General features: G+C 47.6%; 2 protein-coding genes across 3 annotated transcripts; one reads left to right on the top strand and one right to left on the bottom strand.

The window, feature by feature from the left end:
* Nucleotides 1-537: 537 nt before the first annotated feature.
* LOC120662011 (uncharacterized GPI-anchored protein At3g06035-like) lies at nucleotides 538-2,599 on the top strand. Its single transcript, XM_039941061.1, has 2 exons — nucleotides 538-807; nucleotides 1,934-2,599. Exons 1-2 carry the CDS (start codon nucleotides 735-737, stop codon nucleotides 2,443-2,445), a joined length of 585 nt encoding a protein of 194 aa, XP_039796995.1. The 5' UTR covers nucleotides 538-734; the 3' UTR covers nucleotides 2,446-2,599.
* Nucleotides 2,600-4,175: 1,576 nt separating this feature from the next.
* LOC120662010 (DEAD-box ATP-dependent RNA helicase 40-like) lies at nucleotides 4,176-11,393 on the bottom strand. Of its 2 annotated transcripts, XM_039941060.1 has the most exons (9): nucleotides 11,220-11,393; nucleotides 9,387-10,930; nucleotides 8,899-9,108; nucleotides 8,125-8,193; nucleotides 7,313-7,582; nucleotides 6,442-6,792; nucleotides 5,989-6,266; nucleotides 5,197-5,834; nucleotides 4,176-5,163 (listed from the first exon to the last, which is right to left on the bottom strand). In XM_039941060.1, the coding sequence occupies exons 2-9, from the start codon at nucleotides 10,851-10,853 to the stop codon at nucleotides 4,382-4,384; spliced, it is 4,065 nt and encodes a 1,354-aa protein (XP_039796994.1). In that variant the 5' UTR covers nucleotides 10,854-10,930; nucleotides 11,220-11,393; the 3' UTR covers nucleotides 4,176-4,381. The 2 variants fall into 2 exon arrangements, with proteins under 2 accessions (XP_039796994.1, XP_039796993.1); XM_039941059.1 differs by having other exon boundaries at nucleotides 4,176-5,834.
* Nucleotides 11,394-12,071: the final 678 nt, after the last annotated feature.

Below are 12,071 nucleotides of genomic sequence, written 5' to 3'. Positions count from 1 at the left end.
TGACCTTATGCCAGGGTTCACATTCCCGGTCCGGGAAGGCCGAAAGCCGGGAAAATTTCCTGTTCCCCGTGATGACCGGGAGGTGAAAACCGGTCCGGTTTTTAATATTTTTCGGTTTAAAATTTAAAAATACAAAAGTCAATTTTTTTTAAAATAAACGGTTTTCGCTACAGTAGCACCGGGAATGTGAACCATGCTTATGCATGTTACCTTCTTAGATTAAGTATTATGATGGGCTGTAAACTGACTGAATCCGGTAGATGCTATTTGCTGACATGTGCGCGCGGTGCAGCCAGTACTCGGCGCTCTTGCTGCTCTTTGTGACCAAGAGGCAAGAGCAAATTCGGAGCTTCTATGAGCTTTTAAGAGGTGACGTACGTAAAGAGAGACGCTAACACGGTGCGAAACCTTTTTGACTTTGAAATGTAGGCACTAATTGTCCACGAAGGGCAACCGTAAAAGTGGCCTAAGAAATCACTGAATCCAACTTATTAACAAAATTCGCCAAAAAAAAAAGACACGAAAGGCCTAAGATCGCTTTTGGGACAGGCCGGCCGGAAGGAAGCGTAAAGGAATGGCGGGCGGTGGTTGGTGACAGCAACTAGCCTCCTTCCTCCCCGCGCCTGCCTCCGTCCGCCTATACCTGTCGCCCCTGCCTCACTCTTCCTTCCGCTCGAGGCAGGCAGCGGGGCTAAGCTGTTGCAGCAGCAGCAGCGAGTTGGTCCGAGAGCGAAATGGATTCCAGGATCTCCCTCCTCTGCTTCCTCTTCCTCGCCACCTCCCTCCTGCACTGCGCCAGATCTGACAGTAAGCTCATGGCTTCTTCAGTTATTCATTTTTTTTCCTTCACGTCATGCTAGTAGACTGATGCAGAGATCAGAGCATCCCATTGCGATATCGCGCTCGGAAGCGGTTCACCGCTTGCACAATTCGATGGATCTGAAGCATCCCGGTGCCTTTTGTTTTCAATTCCACTTCTCTGTTTCTTTGCCTGCTCGCGCTGTCTTGGTTGCTGCACTAGTTTATTCTGGAGACTGTACTGCTTGCGCATGCTTATTCTGCTATGTGCGTTCGGTAGCATAGCTATTAATTCTGGTGCTGTTGGCCTCTGTTCTTGGCTGGTGCTTGGGTGCGTGCAAGATCTGATTTATATTCAGAGCTGTCGCCTGTCGTTGCGTGACGAACAATAATTTTTTTTAAGTAATAGCTCCTGCTGCACATGTTGCATCGCGTTACGCAGTAGTAGCATTAAGTAATGGATTGCTCACTGTTGTCACTAATTGAATTGTTGCATAACAAACAAATGAATACGCTGTTTCTTTTTCTTTTCAGAAAGCAACAAGCTGTTTCTTTATGGTGTGTTTAGTTGGTGAAAAAGTTTGGATTTTGGTACTGTAATATATTTCGTTATTACTTGACAAATAATATCTAATTATGAATTAATTAGACTTAAAAAATTCACCTCGTGGTAATCAGTTAGACTGTGTAATTAGTTATTTTTTTAACTACATTTAATGCTCCATGCATGTGTTCGAAGATTCGATGTGACGGGTACTGTGTAAAATTTTTTGGGAACTAAACGGGGCCTTAGTACCATTGCAGTTGTCATTGATTTTTTTAGAGTAAATGCACAGAGGTCCATCAGTTATAAGTGGATGCTACTTAAGTCCATCAACTTCGAAATTTCATGTTTTGGAGAGTCACGATGAAAGTCAAGATCTCTTGAAGCACAAAAAAATGTACTGTTATGGCAAGATCTCCTGAACTCATGTCCACAAAAAATGTACTGTTATGGCAAGATCTCCTGAACACAAATTTGCACTGTTACGGGGAGTTATATATGTGCATTCACTTTGATGTGGCAGGCGCAGCATAAAAATCGATCTGACAAATTCTACATCGTTTTCTTGATACTGAAACTTCCTGTTTCCAGGCAACGATGCTCAGCTTCTCAAGGGCATCAACAGCTACAGATCCTCGCTCAAGGTCCCGGCACTAACCGAGAACAAGAACGCGGCGTGCCTGGCCGAGCAGCTCGCGAAGCAGTTCAAGGGGCAGCAGTGCACCAACACCACGGGCGCCAACACCGTCATCGGCACCGAGCAGCAGTTCCCGGACTACCCCAAGTACCTGGAACACTGCCACCTGAACGCGTCGGTGACGGAGGACGGCCAGGTGATGCCGGCCTGCGTGCCGGGGCTCGTCCCGGACGTCGTGCTCACCAACTACACCAAGTCGCAGTACAACCGGTTCCTGAACGACAGCCAGTTCGCCGGCGTCGGGATCGCCAACGAGGGGGATTGGGTCGTCGTCGTGCTCAGCACTAGCACGGGCTCCGGCGACTACTCGCCGGCGCCGCCAGGCTCCAACTGGGCCGCTCCGGTTCAGCCGTTCAGCCATATGATTCTTTTGTTGGGAGGATTTGTAATTTTGCTGATGAAGTGAGAGGTTGGTCGTACTGATACACCAAGAAGGGGCACATCTTACATTCGTGCGGTTCATTTTGTATCTTCGAATTTCAGTTGAACTTGTCTCATCGGCAAGTTAAAAGTCTTTACTTGGAAGAGTGATTATGAAACCGGTTCCCTTTTTTTGTCAATCAACTGACTGATTTCTCCAAGGGCATCACGCAATCAGCATTAATCCAACCAAGCAAGCCGAGGTGCTACGACCCGCTGGAAGTCTGCAAGACAGCATCTGACGGGCGTGCAGGGGAGGGCAGGGGCACGCACGTGGCTTTATCGTCGTTGAAGATGCTAGTAGCAGCTGGTCGGAGGCCACGAGCTACGGCCCATGTTGACCACTGGGCTGCTACTTGGGCTTTGAAGCCCATGCGACGTCTATCTCCACCCCCCACCCCCCCCCCCCCCCCCCGCTCGGATCCTGCCGCTCGTTGGCGATCCGACGGCTGGCCCAACTCCAAGGGTGGACGGTAAATGAAATACTCACTCATCGTGATCGGGGAAGGAGGCACCGACCGTCCCCTCGCCGCGGTCACCGCCGCCGTTCGCTGGCCGTGGGTCGAGGAAGCGGTTGCTCCGCCGCGCGGACGGTTCGTGCGGAAAACGCGCACGGAACCGCTGTCTGGCGCCGCCGCTCGACCGCTCTCTCCGTCGTACCGTAGTCGCAGATCAACGCGCTGCGCATGGGCCCGCCGCCTGCGCCACGGCGGCGAAGCACAACGGCACGTTTCCTGCTCCGGCAGCTCCAGCGGTGGCTGCGAAGCCGACGCGTGCACTGACTGACTGAAAGCTGATCGAGCTGCGTGAACTAGACCGACGTTTAGAGGAAATTCCAGACAGAGCTAGCTTCCCGCGTCAACACCGAGGTCGTTGGGCATCGATAGCGTTCTCTGGTATCTTCTACATCGTTCCTCCATTTGGAGTCAACTGTAATTGCTTATGGAGTCGAGGAGCATGGCAGAACCGGTTCGACTGCAGCACAGCTGAAAGAATGGTTGTTCTGTTCTGTTCTCTTGCCATACATGGGGAGGTTCTGTCTGTACTGTAATCTGCGCCGTTGGACTCTCTTTCATTCAGTTTCGGGAGTCATCGCTGATCATGGACATGGCGCGAAGCCCCGATCGCGCCCCGCAGCCATCGTCGTCGATGCCACTTAATGCCGGCAATGGAGGCCGCTGGAGAGGCGACCACCTGGCCCTTGTCCTCTCCAGCAGCAGACCAGCAGCGCCGTTGGAGTTGTCGTTGCAGGAGGCCGGGCGCGTATAAAGCAAGCACCAGCTAACCTATACCTCCCTGCTCGGATCCTCTTTAATCCAGTCTATTGATGAGGTATTTAATTTTCCGGTACTGATATATCTTATGGGTTTTGTAAAGTAATAACAAATAAATTGCAAAGGTATCTTGAGAACGAACAAATGATCTTTGGTAACATGTCGTTTCATGAATAAAAAACACGCCCTCTGCAAATTACCGCAAAAAAAAAAATTTGCATCTTTGCTGAACAAATGCCTAGCATAAATCAATATTCCTTCAGTCGATAAAAATAGAGCAATTATTTACAACTAAGCAGCGCGTCATCAGGAACATCTAAACGGAGACAACATTTGATTGCAGCGGTGCCATGCTCGTATCATACAGCTTATTAAGTTGTAAACAGAAACTGATTGGATTCAAGGAATGGAAGTTAAGAAACAGAATTTGGACACCAACAGGTGAGTATGCAAACAAAGAATTTCAACTGATTACGGACGACTTTTTTACTTCTCAGCACAAACAAGAGGATACAAAACCGTGTCATCTCCAGGAAACATCAACTCATCCAAACTACCCCTGTTCTGCATGAAACTCATTCCTAATTGTACATCAGACTAGAGAGGGAAAATGGAGGGAAAATGGTGGTACAATAGTGAATATTAGTCTCATTGCACATCAGGAGTTGCCTGCTGAATTGCAGAGCGAGGAAATGTTTCGGCAGCAGGAAAACTGGGTATTGCAGCGTCAGTTCCATGGAAAGGTTGGCCAGCTTGTGGACCACTAAAATTACCATCATTCATGCTGTTTAATGGTGCAGCAGCCTGCTGGACCAGTCCACCGGGTGACATTGGCGACATTGCAGATGTATCAGTGAGTGACTGTGCATGTGCGAGTGAAGGAACAGGAGATACTGCTGGTCCAGATACAGGGACAGATACAGGTACAGGTCCGGTTAAAACAGGTCCAGCTGCTGCTCCAGCTGCTGGTGGGAGCACATCGAATCCGGATCTTGCTCGGGGCCTGCGTTCCGGTGCTGCACCATGGTCACGGCTCCTGCTCCTGCTGCGACTCCGACTGCTGCTGCGGCTCCGACTACGGCTCCAGCTCCTGCTACGTGACCAGCTCCTGCTGCGGCTTCTGCTCCTACTAAGGCTCCTGCTACCACTTCTGTCATAGCCTCGTGATCGGCCTCTACCCGGGCTGCGGCTGTAGCTCCGATCCTTACCCTTGTCGCCAAATCCCCGACGGTTATCATATCTTCCCCGTCCATCTGAGATGTACCGGTCATGTGGGCCTCGATCAGAACGTCCCCTCCCGCCAAATCCACGACCCCTTCCACCACGTCCACCAGAGAAATCTCCCCTACCTCGTCCACCAAAACCGGGAGAATCACCCCTACCACGCCCAAAGTCACCCCTACCACGCCCACCAAAACCAGGAGAATCGCCCCTGCCACGCCCACCAAAACCAGGAGAATCACCCCTGCCACCACGACCGCCAAAGCCACCAGGGCTTGTTCCACCTCTACCGCCAAAACCACCAGATCCACGCCCCCCTCTACCTCCAAAACCACCGGACCCAGGGCCATCCCGTCCACTGAAGCCACCTGGGCCCTTTCTGCCACCAAAGCCACCAGGACCCTCTGTGCCACCAAACCCACCAGGACCCTCCCGGCCACTAAAACCATCAGGGCCACCCCGGCCACCAAATCCGCCTGGGCCCTCATGAACACCAAATCCACCTGGGCCCTCACGACTGCCAAATCCTCCAGGGCCCTCATGACCGCCAAAGCCTCCAGGGCCCTCCCTAACTCCACCATAACCAACAGGACCACCAATACCTGGATCAAAACGACCACCACCAGGCCCATCCCAGCGGCTCATTCCTGCAGCCTGATTTCTTAGACCTCCAGTAGCACCTCGTGCAGCCATATCCAGCAGCTGTGGAGGAACATGCTGGTTAGCACCTTCCAAGAGTTTCACCAAATCACCTGCATATTTCCAATCCTGTTCAGAGAAGAACGTGTATGAGACTCCAGTTGCCCCAGCTCTTCCTGTACGCCCAATGCGATGCACATAGTCCTCTATCCCAGTTGGGAAGTCATAATTGATAACCACTCTGAAAAACCAAACATTGTGCAGTAGCAGTGAGCAACGGAAAGACAACCAACAAACTAAACATATCATAAATAATTCGTGAGTGTCAGGCAAGGTGATATTGAGCATCAGAATATTTTTGAAGTTTTTCATATCTTGCAATCAAAAAGCCTCACCTGATATCTTTGATATCGAGTCCACGAGCAGCAACATCTGTGGCAACTAATATTGGAGCCCTGCCAGTTCGAAACTGATTGAGAACATTGTCTCTTTCAACCTGCGACTTATCACCATGAATGCTCACAGCATTAAAACTGCGACCAATGCCACGAGCAAGCTGATCACACATTTTCTTAGTTGCGCAGAATATGATGATTTTTGAACCCCTCTCTTGATCTCTAAGGATCTGCTCTAGGCGTCGCTGCTTGTCCATAGGTGGAACCACCTCTACATACTGCATATATAGAGGGAGGCTTAAATGATTATCCTAAATAAGAAATGATCACATAATGTAGAGGCCAGCACATGAACTTAGATGTCAAAGAAAAAGAAAGAATCATATGCATCCTAAATGAAGGCAAGAATCTAGTAAAAAAAAAGGAACAATCATATGCATTTCACCAGAATACCTGAGTGATGGATTTGTTAGCAACAAGTTCATCGATGCTGCCAATGTTGACCTGTACAGGATCTCTCAGTAAATCCCCAGCTATTTTTGTAACCTCCTTGGGCCAAGTGGCAGTGTACATCAGAGTCTGTCTAGTACGAGGAATCTCATCCACAATCTTCCGTATCTGTGGCTCAAAACCCATGTCAAGCATACGGTCAGCTTCATCAAGCACAAGTAATGAAACCTGATGGAGGCTAATCTTCTTCATCTCCAGGATATCATTAAGACGTCCTGGTGTTGCTACCACAATATCTGCTCCACGCTCAAGTTCTCTTAGCTGAGGACCCTTTGAAGCTCCACCATATAGGCACTGAGAAAAATGTACAAATGGCAATATTCAATGTAAGGACTGTGAAATAGGCAACATCGTTCTAGAACTAATGCACATATTTAACAAGGCAATTATATAGAAAATTCTTGAGCAAGGCACAGGTTCCATAAAGGTCGTCCCAGGATTTATAGAGCCAACAGTAATTTTATTCAGAATCACGCTTACTTTCAAGTGCTCACCCAACTACTATTATAAAAGGCGCTAGGACTAGGCAGGTGGTACAGGCCAGCCTAGTGCCATGATAGCCGCTCAAGCCTCGTTGACTTTTTCAAAAGGTGAAGCTAGCATAAACTTTGTGAAGAAGCATACTTGAGTTTAAGTTTTAAAGCCAATAGAATGCATTATTAACATTTGATATCTAATAACTATAATGTGTTTTCTTACAAGATAAAAATTGTGCACATAATTTCAGGACTATAATTGGCTGTGATCAGCGCTTATCATTCTCTTCATCAAGGTAATAAAAAAGCATAAAGAAAGATAACAGGTCCGAACTTACTGTGCAGGAGACTCTAGATGATCGACCAAACTTGACTACTTCGTCTTGTATTTGTGAAGCAAGCTCACGTGTAGGGGCCAAAACCAACACTGTAGGACCCAACATCGGATTGTTGTGGCACCTCCTCAAATGCATAAAAGCTGGAATTAGGTATCCCAGTGTCTTTCCAGACCCTGTCTTGGCAATAGCTACTATGTCCCGGTTTTGCAGTGCAACAGGCCATGTTTGAGCTTGAATTGGAGTGGGATTTGAAAAACCAGCTGCGTGGATCTGAAATGAAAAGAAAAAAAACGAGTTAGCATCACAAGTGCATGCACATCTGCAGAGATAATTGGTATTTTCCATGGCAAGTAAAAAACGGATGTTTGCAACTAGAAAGTGGTCGAATTCTACCCTAAGTGAATATGGCTGCTTACTTAAGCAACTCAAGGCATGAAGAGGAGGGTCTTTGTTGATTCACAAAGGCAGAGACAAGAAGCAGGAAGCCTCAGCCAGATTTAATAATCTGACAGAACATCAATCCTCCCAATACTTGTCAGCAGAAAATAGCCACAAGTATTTCACTAGAGTGCCCAGAAGATGGAAACTAGTTACTAAATTAGGATATTCAGCATCACCAAAAACAAAAATCTACATCAATGAGCAATTCCATATGTTATGCTCAGTACCATAAAAGCTATTTTTTCACCTAAAAAGGAAATCACTTTCAGTGGCCCACCTTGTCTTCTATGTAAGAAATACAAGAGAAAAAAAGGTAAATGATGCATCCATGTGAATCTACAGGTACAAAAACTTCAATGGAGAGAACGTACCTCTCTCAGGATCTCCAGTGGGAATCCAGCAGCCTCAAATGTCATAAATGGAGCAGGAACATTCTCACCCTGGATAATTTTAAAGAAACAAGGTAGCATGTCACAGTTTATAGGAATTGAGAGAAAACTTAAAATGTTGGCACAGTGGTTTGGCTATAAATATTCAACAAGTGACAGTATAAAAGGAAGAACATGGAGCATAGTAGTTCAAATTATGAATAATTAACAGGTGACCATATAGGAGAACTTGTACACTGCCGGGGATATTCTGCAATCCTACCCTAAACTTCACTGAGTTATGCATAAGGGAACAAGTCTGCAATATGACAAGCTGCAGGCGCCATGCTTTATGAGCTATGAATATTGAGAAAATTTATCACAAAATTGAGCTTTTGGTATCTCAAATATGTATCTTCTATGCATAACAAATTAGACTACTCTGAACCGTTCCTGTAGTGGCAATTTTGACATGATTACAGATGTAGTATATATCATGCTTGAAATGTCAGATATGGTATGCCACAAAAAGAAATTCTTCTAAATGTTAGATATTGGCACAAAAAAGTTATTCTAAATGCTACATATATCAAACAGTACCTCAACAGCGCAAACAAATCATTACATTACTCAAATACACTTAAACCGCATGTGGAAAACATATTTTTGTCGAACGTTTTCATTTGTACAGTGAGAAGCCTTTGGAGAATATTTAAAGTCGGAAATGTGTTTTAGTTTTTTTTTGACATAATATAGCCATGCAGTCAAACTCCTTACCATGGCAGTGACTTCATGGTGTTGACGGTATGCATCAGCTGAAGATATGCCCGGGAAATCTGGGGGACCAAACATTTTAGATGGCGGCCTCGCAGAAGCTCCCATAGGCAATGGACCATGATTATGTGGATTTGGCACTGAATGTGGAGGTGCCATGTTATAACCACCAAAATTGTCTGCCCGAGGATAAGGTGGCCCATTTCGCATGCCCTGTTGCACAAGTTTTTGAAAAACAAAAGTTGCTGGTTACAACTTAAGAAATGAGGCTAGGATGGGATGAATATATAGAAAGAATTGGACATTACAACAGTCATGGACATTATTGCCAGCATTTTCTTCAATTATTCTTCATTCAAATACCAATCATAATAATATAGTGGGGGGAAATAATTTTCGTGCAACATCATAATGTAGCAGAAAAGTTTAGGTAGTATAATGAGTGAACTTTTGACTTCATTAAGATAAGTTGCTGTATCAAAGATTATTACCAAGGGGTTTTGTGAAGGTGGGACGGCAGCAAGCTTTGGCTGCTGCTGGAAAGTATTTGCCCCATCGAATCTTCCATAAGAGTGAGGGTCATCTCTTTCAAAGTGACCATCCCTATTACCCATCTCGAAACCCATTGGAGGACGAACTGGAGATGGACCAATATGATTTGGAACTGCACCTTGATGCATCTGAGCAGGCGAGTTCATTAAACCCATGTTATTAGTCTCAGCAGGAGATGATCCACCATGAAGGTGCTTTGCAGGATATAATGGCCCACCGACTCCAGGTATATTTGGCTGATTAACGGCTCCAGGATATTGATGGCTAGAAATTAACTGCTGGCTTGAAAGAGGAGCTTGTCCACGCTGCTGACTAAGTGGTAATGAAAATCCAGTCCTCTTTCCTTCATGACCTCCTGCATCATCATCCTTCAACAATGGACTTTGTTGCCCATGTGACAGCGGCTGTTTTCCATGCTGAGAGAACTGCAATCCATGCTGCAGTTGGCCTTGTTGAGAGGGCATTTGAAGTCCTTGAGACTGAGAAACTTGCGGCAACTGCGGAGTCTGGGAAGGGTGAAAGCTCGGAGATTGTTGAGGGTGTTGCACTTGATTCTGAGGAATCCTCATTCCTTGCGGCTGCTGACTTTGATTATAAGCACCGTGTGGCATTTGTGGCTGTTGACCTTGATTGTAGCCAGATTGTGGTATCACAGGCTGCTGACTTTGATTGTAGGAAGGTTGTGGCATTGGTGGCTGCTGACCTTGCCCTTGATTGTAGGCAGCTTGAGGTGTCGGTGGCTGCTGACCTTGACCTTGATTGTAAGCAGCTTGTGGCAGTGGCTGTTGGTCTGCCTGATATGGATATGGTGGGCCTTGCTGTTGCTGCTGGGGTTGCATGTAAGGACCCTGCTGGTACGGCATATATTGAGGATGCGGGTTCGCATATTGAGGTGGCTGACTTGGCATGTGTGGCTGCTGTTGCTGCGGGTTCGGGTATTGAGGTGGCTGATTTGGCATGTGCGGCTGCTGTTGCTGATACGGCACTTGCTGAAACGAAGCTTGATGTTGAGGAACATGCTGAAACGGCTGCTGCTGGGCGGGCTGTTGATTCTGCTGCTGCCGACCTAGCTGGCCAGCCTGAGGATAAACTGCCTGGCCAGGTCGCTCCTGGTGTGTCGCCTGCCCAACTTGGCCAAACTGCAAACCAGGCTGTGAAAAAGCCCCTGGTGCCGGTTCTGGAACCTGCGCAGGGGTCGCTGGCGGAGGACCCGCAGGTAAAGGGGGTGTCGCAGCAGCAGCAGCAGCCGGCTTCTCGTACTGGGTCACATTTGTCTCCGGGTTCCAGTAGTACAGTGTCGCGCCATCAATCAGCCCTTTCCAGGGCGCGGGGAGTGTCGGGTCATCAGGGGCAAACCGAGGGCCAGACGAATCTGCAGTGGCTGCGGCCGCCTCCTGAGCCGCCATGTCCAGCAAGAGGAACCCTCTTCTCGCCTCTCCTGCCAATAACTGCCGACCTATGCAGCGACCATGACGGAATTTCCCTGCAAACAAGCAAAGGGTTCATGCAAATCCGTCGTCGGCATCAGAAAGAAGCGAAATTTCCTATCTGAATCAGCTCACAGCCACCCCCCAAGGCCCCAACCCCGACGAATCCCGAACTAAAATTCAACCCTAGCCACGAAACCACCACACCAAAAATCAATCGAGCCCGCCGAAGGCACCAAACCCAATCTTGGCCAGCGTAAACCCCCCGAGAAAGAATTCGACGAAACTCGAGAGAGAAAAATCGCGGCCGAATCGGCGGGCAAGGGGATGGGGGTCCAGGATTACCAGATTGAGAGGCGGAATCGACGGGTCCGTGACTGGGGATCGAAGTGCGATGCCTCCGGCGCCTCCTCCGCCAGGAGGGAACAGCGAGCGGGCGAGCGGGATAAAACCCTAGCGGCCGCGGGGTGGGGGAAAAGGGTAGTGGGAACCGGGAAGAATCGTTCGCGCTGGCACACGATTTTTTTTCCCTTCTTTTCTTTCTCTTGACTATTTTGGTCTTGTTTGCTGGTTGGACCTTGGGTTACATCGTATTTACGGTACAGGGAAATATATGTCTGGTTGTTTACGGATAACCCCTTGGTGGAGCCTCACCCCTCGACGTGAGCCGTCCGATTTGAGCCTGGTTGTAACGGGATTGGTTTGGAAACGGAGAGGAGAGACACAGAGGCAAACAAACACACTAACCCATTCCTTTTAAAAAAACACACACACTAACCCATCCAATCACGGCAGTCAGGAGGTTCTCTCTCATCCAGAATAACAACAGGATCCAAACCTTATTGTATATCATCGATTGCATCACTATTCTAAATTTCTAATGAGCCGACATCACATGAGAAATTGGATAACTAACTGAGATTCACTCTGCTCGGTTGGCTTGAGGCTAGTTCTTGGCTGCAAATAGCCTACCTCAAAAACTATCCCACTATAAGGGTGATTATTTGGGCTGTTTCAGGTGGAGGAATTCTGATATTTGACATTGAATACACATGTCTCACCTCTTTTGACATTAAATTTGCAGGCCTTTCAAAATATGACATCGAGCGTGCGAATTCTTTCGAAACAGGGGATTTCGGCTCTTTTTCATGTTTTCGTGAATTTCACTAATGTTTTACCTTTTCTGGGCACCGGAAG

Source organism: Panicum virgatum, chromosome 2N (assembly GCF_016808335.1).
Source record: "Panicum virgatum strain AP13 chromosome 2N, P.virgatum_v5, whole genome shotgun sequence".
Taxonomy (NCBI): domain Eukaryota; kingdom Viridiplantae; phylum Streptophyta; class Magnoliopsida; order Poales; family Poaceae; genus Panicum; species Panicum virgatum.
Note: the sequence above shows the minus strand (reverse complement) of the source record. Positions and strands in the feature narration are given on the sequence as shown.

Excerpts from the sequence above, each read along its gene's own strand:
- LOC120662011 (XM_039941061.1), top strand. The coding sequence starts at position 735 with ATGGATTCCAGGATCTCCCTCCTCTGCTTCCTCTTCCTCGCCACCTCC. Across the intron at positions 808-1,933 it reads GCACTGCGCCAGATCTGACA|GCAACGATGCTCAGCTTCTC; the intron begins GTAAGCTCATGG and ends TCCTGTTTCCAG.
- LOC120662010 (XM_039941059.1), bottom strand. The coding sequence starts at position 10,853 with ATGGCGGCTCAGGAGGCGGCCGCAGCCACTGCAGATTCGTCTGGCCCT. Across the intron at positions 6,793-7,312 it reads CATCTAGAGTCTCCTGCACA|TGCCTATATGGTGGAGCTTC; the intron begins GTAAGTTCGGAC and ends CATTTTTCTCAG. Across the intron at positions 5,835-5,988 it reads CTCGATATCAAAGATATCAG|AGTGGTTATCAATTATGACT; the intron begins GTGAGGCTTTTT and ends TTGGTTTTTCAG.